Here is an 11,927-nt window from a genome sequence, read left to right on the forward strand (position 1 = left end):
TTATATTACTTTTATTACTCATCTGAAATTTTAAAATAAATGAGGTAGGTTGGTAATACATTTTCCCAAGGAGCCACATGAGAAACCGGGATTGTTATGGAGGCCCATACCCATAACCTTGTAAGGAGGTCAAATCTATATTGAGAAGAACTCAGCTTATTGTTTTGGCCCTTCACAAAACTCCCAATTACTCATTTGGCCCCTTGGGACAATTCATTGCCCACCCCTGTTAGAGTTTCTATCCTAAAGCAGCATGAGTTACTTGGTGTGTCTTAATGATATGTTAAACACATTCTGTGTGTAGGAATTTAAAATAGGGGTAAATTAAAAACAATCTGTACAGTGTTTGCAACATTAAACTGATAATTAAACAGACTCCATCCCACAACTGCAATATAATTGTAGTGGTTTTTACAGACCAGTAGATGGCCTCTAGTTACGCAGACGCGTCCTCGTGCTTTTGACTGAAAAGGTTACGCAAGAGGTAGTGTGGGTTGATATAAAACCACAATATATTTAAACGAAATATAAATTATATAAACTCAATAGATTTAGTGTAGCCTATTTAGTCATTTGTGTAGTTTAAAATGCGCAAAAAAACAGAAAGGGGACACGGAGATCCAGTCAACAGTGTTGAAAGTCAAAAATGTTCACCGCAAAATATGTTAAAGGTAAGGATAAAAAATTCTACTGTGGGCAGAAAGTTTTGATCCTTCAGCTTAAATCATTAATGGGCTGCCAAACAGCGGCTCTTCATTGGGAGGAGGAGTTATTTATTGGCAGAATTCCCTCTCATCTCACACTCACACCGCCCCACAGTGTTATCGCTCCCGTTCCTGCATCCAGAAGAGTCTTTCTGTTTTCACTCCTCACGCGTTTCAACATGGACTTAGTCAATTTTCTGCTTTCTATTGCAGTCACCGCCTGCACAGTGAAAGGTAGGCAGTCTGCATGCATTTCATTTGGCTAATTAACTCTATCGCGCGCCATGCATGTTAAAAATAACAATTATTGTTTAAATAATTAGGAGTAATAGAATTTTTGTGTGTGTGTTATTGAACGAGACGTGTTAATGTGCGTTCAACCTTGCTCCGCTGTGGATTGATTTTAGCGGTTCCCTAGCTGAGATTGCAGACCTGTTGTGCCAAACACTGAGTTTCAGACACTTTTGGTCTAGATGCCTTAGCAATCATATGAAAGTGTTGTGTGTGTGTGTGTGTGTGTGTGCGTGCGTGCGTGTGCAAATGATTCGGTGTGACTGTAGTTATAGTCATCATTATTAGTATTTGATATTAAGTGTGTTTTTCATGGGTTCAGAAGCTATGAAGTAATATTACTATACTAAAGTAAGGTCCGATATGCAGCTTGCAGAGAACAAACATGTTATAATGTCTTATACTACATGTTACGTGTGGCTGATTTGTCTGTCAGCTCTGAACTTTCTTTTGCTGTTGAACTGTGTGGTTTCTCGTGATGTAACTAGAAAAAAAATTATGCAAAATGAATAAAAAGAGCTGCAAGATCACAGCATTTCTAATATTGTGGTTTATGAGTGATAAAGAGATTGGGGCAAACAGTGACTGGACAGATGCTTCTATGTTTAAAAAAACAAAACAGAATAACAGTCTTTTTTCTTTCACAAGATATTGCCATCATATCCTGGCTCTGGTCCTTCTACAGGGAAATAAGCAAACCGTGCAAAATCTTCAATGCTTTATGTTTTATTCTAATTGAATACTGCTTCTCATCGGTTTTACTCAAATCTGCTCTGAGTCTGAATATTTTAATTGAGGCAATTCATTTAATAATAATCACTGACTGGGGCTCTTTAGTGTGCACTTTACAGCCAGGGGTTAATGAAGGTTTCTTTGAGAGCGAAGCAAGTGTTGTTGGTGTGTGTGCATACGGTGCATGCACATATAAATGTCAGGGCATGTCTGGAGTACTTATAGGCCCTGTCCAGCCCTTTGATATTACTAAGGCTGATAAATTTGATTAAGAGGTTGAGAGACTTTCCTTCTCCCTTTTATGGCTCCAAGCTCATTTCTCGTGGACCCGCTGTGGTTTTTCGGACAGCATGGTACTGGGGTGTATAACAGTATGTGGACAATACAACACATTAATGTCACCTTGCATTGAAATTTGATTACGGTGAGATCAGGAGTGGGGGGATATCCACTTGGGATATGGACAAAGACAAGCTTTCAGCTAACCTTTTTTTTAATGAAAGAAGTGGATGCAACAGAGAACAGAGGAATAGGGATATGCAGATAGACAGTATGCTCTGTGCCAATCCATCAGGATAATGTGCTTCTCATAGGAGGTTTAGGAAAACTGGGCCATTAGTGAAGTGAAGAAATGCTGCCAAAAACGCTCCATAACTCAGGAGAGGAACTAAGAGTGTGTTAAAATGAGGGACGGGTCTGATTTGAGATTGGGAGATGAATCATGTCCAAATATGGCATTTGAAAGATTGCCATGTCTGGGCTGCATTTGTTTCACCACCCCAGGTAATGTTGATAACTCCAACACCAACTTTAGATGCATTAAATCAATTGCAAAATTATTCTAAAGTGCGAGATTTACAACTTGAATGAAGCAGGAGGTGGATCAGCACCACGCAGTGAGACTGACCCAGAACAGAAGTGGAGTAGTAGTGAGTGGCTGCAAAAGGGGAAGATGTAAAAGGCTGCAGGAGAGTGGAGAGGCTGAGTTAAATTCAATTAGCTGTCTCAGTCTCATCCACAAATATATGTAAACTTCACTTCAAATAAATTGTTTTATTGATCATTTGAGCCACGGCAGCATTGCGTATCTAAGGGCAGTGGTTGTGTGTCAGTCTTGTCACACCAGTCCAGACTAGAAGATGTCAACAGCTGTTGGATGGATTGTCCCGTAGATCGGTGCAGACGTTCTTCTTCTTCTTGCATGTGAAGGTACAGTGTAGCAGTGTTACTTGGTGGGGCTCCTTCTCATTACAGTTGTGTGCGTGTGTGTGTAGGGTGGAGGCAACTCAGTGTGTAAAGTAGAAAAGAAAGCTACAGACAGGCTGTAGGTCATGTTTTTATTTATTTACTTCTTTTTTGTCAGCCACATTAGAGTTTATAATGTTTAATAAATGAACATGACTTTTGTGCATTTCACATTGCACGGGATCCTTATTTCAGTTTGCACAATACGCAAAGAAGTGTGTACTTGATGTTTGATATAAATTAGCGTCGCTGTCTGAACTTCAGCATATTAGAAATATCACTGTTTTTACTCAGGTTTTAGTAACATCTAAAAAAATAACTGTTCACACTTCATATTCTACGATGTAAAATACTGCATAGTGAATTGTTTTGCAATATGGCTGCTGGAAGTTAAGGAATGATTTGATGTGACTAACAATGTCTTTCTTGCTTAAAATTATAATTTATTTTACTTATTAATTGTTCTTTGGAGTCCTGGTTACCTGTTTCTCTTTTTTCTGTAGTTTCTCATCAAGGGCCAAACCAGCGCAGACTGTACAGTGACCTGATGAATGGATACAACCCACTAGTGAGACCAGTCCAGAATGACTCTCAGAGTCTCATTGTTTCCTTCGGCCTCACCCTCATGCAAATAATGGATGTGGTGCGTAAATGATTGCCCATTAAACACAGCTGTTTATACATACTACACAGTAGTCTACTACATATACTGTACATGCCAGTAAAGTGATAAGTCATGCATGGTTATGTAAGCAATTTTCATATATTTAAAGATGACAGACCTGATCCCCATCATTGAAGCAACTATTCCAAAAACAGCAAGATCCCAAATTCAGTGCATACTGATGCAGCAGTTTTGATTTTGCCACAGTCTACAAACATTGTTTTCTCTAGTGTGAGTGAGGCATTATAAAAGGTTTAAAAACTGACGCCTCTGTGGATTTGTACATTTCTAGTAGGGTGATTTCCCATTTATGAAGCATGCACTTCATTTAAAAAAATCAAAAAGAAAAAAGTAAAATAAATGTACTTAATTACAAACATGAATAATTCTGTTTTTCTAACAGGATGAGAAGAACCAGGTTTTAACAACCAACATTTGGCTACAGCTGGTAAGTATAATTTATGTAAAGTCACAGAAAAGCTGAGTTGCGAAGCTTTACGGCCGCACTTACACACATCATGCATTTTAATCACAGAGCCATCTGTTTTATATAAATCCTCTCAGTTAACTCTAAGACCATTTTCACCTAAGTGTTACATTGTACCTTTACTTTTGGCATTTGATCTGGTATTTAGTTTATGCAAACATGTACCACAAAGAGATTTATCATATTGTGAGCATGTGATGAAATGAATTGTGTAACTCACGCATAGTGCTACCCAGACTTTCTATTCGTCTTCCACACGGGCAGTACAGCACTTTGTCCTTCATGCAGTGAGATGAAGTGTATTAACGCAGATGCTTTATTACAGCTTGTCCATACAGTGACAATAGATCCCTGTTGCTGCATCGTCAGCAGCTCTACCAAGGCTGAACCAAGGCTGTTTGGTCTGTTTTAAATCATTCTGGGGCATCGCAGCGGGAGTTTTGTTCACTCTCTCTCCTTCTGCTCCCTGCAAAATTCATTTTAGCTCTTAGGCACATGATCGCGCCGACAGCATCCACAGTGTACTTTGTTTTAGCATCAATCCAGCATCTGTTGGATTATTTTACTTGCGTAGGTTTTGAGAAAAGTAAAAGGGGGAAAAAAGGGAAAATGTCATAAAGATGCATACAAGATGTATACATTGCTACATATACGACTTTGAAATACTGAGAAGGATTCTTTAAGATTCATCCATCAGTGCCACTGGGTAATTGTACTATATATCTTACAATGCCCAACAAACTGGATGACCTCTTCGATACACCCAGTGAAGATAATTTAGTACACAAGTATTTTGATTATTAAGCACGATTATGCCCTCATACTCTTGTGCAGTGCTGTGTTTCATGTAATACCAGCTGTCTTAAGACACAGGGCTACATTTAAGCCTGCTGGCAAGATTAGGCATGAGACATGGACAAATTTGCATAGTCGTTTACACATAAAGCACAAAACGGAGAGTAGAGTTACGTCTGGTCAGTTATTTTTCAAATGAAATAATAGATCAGCAAGCTTTGTAGATGTTAAATGAATGAAAGACTTGTTGTAAAGATTAAAAAGTAGGTGGAAAGTTTTTTGTTAAACAGTGATGCAAATTAAAGAAGGTTCCCTGGCTGTGGAAATGCCATTTTCCAAAATCACCATGTGAGATGCACAGGCAATTATATCCTTCCTCAGTTTGTTTTCCTTTGCCTTTATCATTAACTGACCTTTATGGTTCATTATACTGGGAACTTGAACATGGCACTTTGAGTTAATTAAAAGTGAATTATAGATTGGATTAGAAAACTCCTTATGAAAGCCATGTAATCAAGAGAAGTGTCTTCACAGTATGTGTTCATACATATCACCACGGCTGTGGACCTGGAGTTGGAGTTTTGTATTCAGTGAAATATTCACCTTTCTATTCATATTTATATTTTAAAAGAAATTCTGGAGCTTCATTTTAAACATTATGTGTAATCAGTACCTTCATTCATCCTCAGGGATAGATGCCATTCACAGTGTGGTTTTGGTTTTTTTTTTGTTTTTTTTTTTTTTTGCCTGTCCCGTTTGGCTCTTTTGCATCAGAATTGTTGTCTAAAGGCAAAGAAAGATGCCCAACGGATTTACTTTACCAAATTGACCATCCCAGCCTTGCCGTAATGGTCCATTTGATTCACCTTTTATTGTTTATTTTATTTTCACTTACTGAATACGGGACAGACTTGACTGGGGGAAAGAAGGGGAGAAAGAAAGAGGGAAAGAGAAACAGCTGAGAAGAGGGACGGGGGAGAAGGGCAAAAACAAAAACCAACAGAATGAGCAGAAAAAGAAAAGAAAAAAAATGCATATATCAGTCACCTGGTCACCTGCTGAGAAAGAAAAAAGAAAACAAGCAGAAGAGAACAAGAGTAATAGAATAAACAACATCACAATGATATATGGGAATATGACAGTAAATACTAAATATTAAACATTATTGTGCAGCACATAAGATCAACAGAACACAGTGTGCTTTGAGGTAGGAGCCAAAAAGGGTGTAGTTTGTGGGTGTGATCACCCGTGTGTACACCTGTGAGCATGGACGCGCTTGTTTTTTTTAAAAGGTTCCTTCATGTAATGATCTGCTAGAGGGTGTGGGGGGGCCACAGCCCCGTCCTCCAGGGCATGAAGCAGGTATGGAGGAGATCAAAACTCCAGACATCCAGAGGCCCCCAGAACACAAGAGACCAAGGAAGACCAACAGAGGGGCAGCCGCGCCACTGTCCCAGAAAGAGCTGAGGAGAGTCCCAGATGAGGGCTCACTCAGCAGCCGCGGAGCAGAAACCAGGGGGAGTTGCAGTGACGCGCCCGTGAGCTCCGCCGGCAGCCAGCCGTGCCTGAGTGACCGAGCCCCAGGCCGAGAGGCCGGGGGCACCCCACCTCCGAAGTGGCCCGAGCGAGCCCCAGGCTCCAGGCCCCGATAAGCGGCCGCCAAGGAGTGAGCCGGTGTGTACCTGGACGCCCATCCCCGGACACAAAGAACCACCAACGCACCGATGTCTGAGGGAGTCCGCCACTGGCAGGGGAAGTGGTGGTAGGGGGAGATAGGCCTCCAAACCTTGGAGGGCCTGAGATGTCCCCAGAGAGGTGGCGTCTGATACCCAACCTGACATATAGACACAGACATACAGGCACACACAGATACAAACATCCATTCCCACCCTCATGCTCTCATATGCACTTACTCCACACTTCACAGTGTGTTTTAAGAAAATAATCTGTAATACAAAAGTCATTCTTGTGCCTTATATTGTTTTGTCCCGTTACATTTGTACCCAGGGCTGTGTAACCCACAGTTTGGCTTTAGATTATCAGATTTTTCAGAAACATCTGGAATTCATACTACTTAAACTATATGCTGCCATTAAAGGAAAGGATATTCCAAAATTCAGGCGCATTTTTCTAGTGCAAAATATGTTTTATCTGAAAAGGGAATGAACATTAATTAATTTAACCGCTTAGTTCCACTTAGTTAGGGTCAGATTTAGTACAGACTCGGTTTTGTTTTGCAGTTCCTGCTGTTCCTGCAGTTCCAGGCAGACAATCAAATAAACTAAAGATGTAAAACCACGTGTGCACAGATAAGAGCCAGATGCATATGAATGATAAAGCAAAGGCATAAACTTCTAACATTACTATGCACGCCACTTCACTTGTTCCACATGTTTTCATGTTACAGCCTTTTTCCAAAATGGATCAGATTCATTTTTCACCTCACAATTCTACACACCATACCTCATAATGACAAGTGGAAGAAAGCTTAAAATTCTCACAAATTGATTAAAAAATCTATAAAAAAAAAAAACGGTCTAAATTTCTTAAAAAACTAAAAATATATTATAAAAATGCTAAATGCTTGTTGAAGCACCTTTGTAAAAAATTAACATGAAATAAATGAAAGCCATCATATTCACAAGATGAAAAATATTGACAATGTTCAGTTAGAAATGGAGTAAAAGGAATCAAATGCTTATTAATTACTAAGCTATTTAGCTCATCATATTTATCCATTTTAATTATACATTCTGATATTTACATATATACTGTCTATAAATGAATAGACACTGTATCTCCTACAGTGTGTAAACCAAGTATCTACTAAGTACCAAAATTTAGTTTAAAAGTTTAACAGCCTGCCTCACCCATATACAGCACCACCTGCATAATCCTGGAGTCTTTCAGCCTCTGTAGTCACATATAATAGACATTGCAGTAAAGACCAACACAACTGTAAACTCATATCTTCAGCCTGGCCAAGGCACCATCACCACAACCACGTTAAATCTCAGGCCAGGTCTGATGTCACAGAAAGCAGGTATTAAGAGCCCTTTAAACAGTACTTGTGCTTATTATAACTGAAATATAATAATCTTCTGACATTTTGGGTTGAAATGTCTCAACAGCTACAAGATGGAACTGTAATCATCCTCTGAGTTTTCCAATTATGTCGACATTTCAAATGCGCTTAGCAGCATTTTTTCTGAACAGAAAACCTTCCAGACAGAAATCAAGTCTCATTCTTGTTCCATGTCACTCTGTGATGTTGTCACATACATTTATTTTGGCTTTTATAGTAACTGTCACTGCTACGAGGAAACCGTGTTAAATCCCCGAGCCTCTAAAAAGGCTTAATAAGCCCATAGGCCTTTAAATGTATTAAAAATAAGTAAGTGGAATGTGAAAGTCAAGGTGTCAAATGTGTTTGCATTTTGCAGTACTGGACTGACTATTACCTCCAGTGGAATCCATTGGATTATCCAGGTGTGTCCAATGTGAGATTTCCTGACCATCTCATTTGGAAACCAGACATTCTGCTGTATAACAGGTAGGCACTGATCTGCTGGGTTGTAAACTGTAGTTGTACATGGTGTTAGATTTATGCCTGATTTAGACCTCTGCAGCAAATCTACATCATAACTTACAACATAGAGGGAAGCTACTTTTAACCCGTACGCTTCCATGAAATTCAGTCTCTACAGACTCTATCGACCTGAAGAGTAGTTACATTTCTCTGGATGTGCACGTCAGGTTAGTGGAAGATTACCGTGTATGGTTAAAAGGGGTTTCTGGTTACAATATAGATTCCCCAAGAAGCCTAAGTAAGTATTAGTGTGCATGCATTTTCTTCTACATAACGCACAGGGATCTCAGAGGGATGTGATGCATTTTTAGATTTTGGTGCTCCAGAGGTTAAACAAGGTTGTTTGCAGTCACGCTGTCTGTGATACACTAAAGACCAAATATTGTAAACAATATCTTGTGGTTTAAAAATGGCGAATAAAGAAAACTGTTGTGCCTCATCCTCTACTATATTCGTTTTGAAGGATGTGATGTACAGGAGATACAAAATCCAATGAATACTGTATAATCTTTAGCATATCTTTGGTATGAACAAAATGTTAATATAGGTACCTGTAAAATTTTGTAATTTTTGGATGTTCTGTGAGTAAACTTGAAATTTAAACTTGTTACTAAATTAAACATAAATAGCTGGTAATATTTTTAACACCTCCTATTTTTATGGTATTAAGTGTCACGGTGTGGTGTTTGTGTAGAAAAGGATCCAAAATGCAGGCAAAGGTTATGATGCGAGTGAGCGTTTATTTAAGTGACCAAAGTGGCAAAACAGGGAATGAGGAACGAAAAGCTACCAAAACCTACACTGGGAAAACTAAAGACAACCCTGAAAACATGACGAGAGATGCAGAGTGATGAACAAAACACCATCAAATGCAGACGAGCAGGCAGACAAACACTATACAAAGTAATCAGGAAATGACTCACAGCAGGGACGCACAGCTGAACCTAATTGACATGACGAGACAGGGAGACATAAGTTGAACACAATGAAGTCACACATGGATCTACAAAGTAAAACAGCAAGTTCCCAGACTGTTTAACAGAATACAAAATCAGAGTGAACTAGAAAATAATAACAATAAACTCAAACGCTGGGTGACCGACCCAGGACCATGACATTAAGTACAAGTATATTTAATCATAGCCTCCAACTTTATATATGTTGTTGTCTCCCAAATTACAGTTCGAACATTGCTGTATTTGGCAGGCTGTCATCTGTTTTTTGACCTAAACGTTCACTATGTGTGTGTATGCTGTTAAAAATGTAACCCTGGCACCATCAGATTTCCAGCTGCAGAGTGAGATGGCTACAACTGATTGGGCGCAACCAGCACAAATATCCCATCAAACATTTAGACATTTTATTAAACAAGGACACATAAGAATGTAATATGAGCGTATACTACTGACTGTTTTGTTTACTATGAAATAGCTCCCAAAGAGAGTGGGAGTGCCTGAATAGAATAACTGTATTCAAGTGGAAACATGTGAAAAGATACTGTGTTCAGGCTTCTGCTCATGAGCTCTGGAAAGCATCAGACCCCGTGCTGCCACAGGCATTATTATGACTGTCTTGCTGAGACAGACAAGCAGAGAATTTAAAGATACATGCAGCTCGGTCCTTGTCCTTTTCTGTTTTTTGTTTTTGTAATTTTAACTCTGTATACCAACACAGTTGATTTTAAATCGAATGATACGCGATTGAATTGAGGAAAACAGAGTGTCTCATTAACTGTTAAGGAGTTATAGCTTTTTAAATGAATGGCCATTTTCAGAAACTCAAAATTAATTGGGCAAACTGACATCATTTTAAATTCAGGATGGTTTTAAATACCTGGATGAAAATCCTCTACAGTCATTAAAGTCCAGAACACATAGACATCAGCACTTGATATTTCCTTCCCTTGACAGGCTCTGCCTGATTTTTACTGCAGCCACCGGCTGTTGTGGGTCTCTCTGATGTCAGTGTTGTCTTAAGTAACTGAAAGGCATGCTGTGCTGGGTTGAGATCAGGTGATGGGCTTTGCTATTAAACTATATCCCTTTTCTTTGCAATGAGAAACTCAGCTTAAATACATCTGTTATAAAAATGCAGTCCAATGCCATTTTTGAAGTTTTCGCTGTCACAGTCCTACTGAGGTCAAAAACAAAATAAAGGCTAACTAAAATACACACAAATATATTTTTTAGTTAGTTAGTTAGTATTTGTGTGTATTTTGGCTTTATCCACTGTAACATATATTCTTATGTGCAATACACATTTTACTGTGCAATATACATCTTAATAACATGTGATATTTTTCCGTGCCACAGTCATTTAGTGTAAGTGCAATACAGAAACTACTGTTTTATACTTGAAATTATTTGACATATTCTTTCTTTCTTATCTTCATTTTTTCCCCTCTGGCTCTAAGCTCTGCACAAGATTTCCTGAGTACCCACACCCAGTGTATGTGTACAAATGGCAAATAAAAGATTTCAACTTTATCTTCTTATCTTATTGGTAGGTTGGTTACACGGCTGGGATATTACACTTCAAGGATAGGGGAGCTGTGCACTTTAAGTAAAAAGCTAGAAAAGCACTTTGCAATAAATCATTTAGACAAATGAATAAAATTGTATAGAAATGGTAGGAAGAGCATTTCATTATATGTCCCAAATGAAATAAAGCTATAGCGATCACCATTAATCAATCTCTAGAACATCTGAACAAAATACATTAAAGGTACTTTACTCCCCTGGCAGCTAATAAGAGAGAGAGAGCATTGTACTTCATATGAATGCCATTTTCTTTATTCAACTTTAGCTCAACCGTGCCCCAGCCTTTGGGAATTTATTTAGATGGAGTGCATTGTGGGTAGCAGGGTAACAACTAAATACTCATCTCCTGGGAAGGTTTGCATGAGATGTGACTCCTTGTTTGTTGTGTATCTGCAGAAATAATGACTTAGAGAATTATTTATATATTCCTACCACAACTGCCCCTCCTCGCTTTGTGGCTTATACGAATTAATATACAAGTTAATATTGTATTCATATAATTCTGAGATATTGTTCCAAAAATTCAGGATGAATCTGCTCAGGTAACTTCCACTGAAATAATACTGGTGGCAAATAACTCAACATTAAATGCTGGAATTGTTCCATGTTGTCTACAGTGCGGACGAAAGGTTCGATGCTACGTTCCGTACCAACATTTTGGTCAACTCCTCGGGCACCTGTTCCTACCTACCTCCAGGTAAAAGCCATATCTTAGTCACTGACACATATTGACTGGGGAAAAAGACATTTTTACCTTCGCAGCAACACTTCCATCCATCCATCCATCCATCTTCATCCGCTTTATCCGAGACCGGGCCGTGGGGGCAGCAGCCTAAGCAAAGAGGCCCAGACCTCCCTCTCCCCAGCCACCTCCTCCAGC

At 39.0% G+C, this 11,927-nt stretch overlaps 1 protein-coding gene across 2 annotated transcripts in view; it reads left to right on the plus strand.

The window, feature by feature from the left end:
* LOC102299903 (neuronal acetylcholine receptor subunit alpha-7) overlaps positions 1-11,927 on the plus strand; it is a 53,534-nt gene that overhangs the window by 2,636 nt on the left and 38,971 nt on the right. Inside the window, exons 1-5 of one of the 2 annotated variants that reach the window (XM_005930448.3) lie at positions 61-938; positions 3,476-3,615; positions 4,040-4,084; positions 8,362-8,471; positions 11,665-11,744. In XM_005930448.3, coding sequence (XP_005930510.2) covers positions 647-938; positions 3,476-3,615; positions 4,040-4,084; positions 8,362-8,471; positions 11,665-11,744 — 667 coding nt within the window. In that variant the 5' untranslated portion in view covers positions 61-646. Of the gene's footprint in view, positions 1-60; positions 939-3,475; positions 3,616-4,039; positions 4,085-8,361; positions 8,472-11,664; positions 11,745-11,927 lie in introns of those variants that run through there. The other variant, XM_042224138.1, reaches the window with a different exon arrangement.

Source organism: Haplochromis burtoni, unplaced genomic scaffold (genome assembly GCF_018398535.1).
Source record: "Haplochromis burtoni strain Fernald_Lab_line unplaced genomic scaffold, NCSU_Asbu1 Contig_129, whole genome shotgun sequence".
Taxonomy (NCBI): Eukaryota; Metazoa; Chordata; class Actinopteri; order Cichliformes; family Cichlidae; genus Haplochromis; species Haplochromis burtoni.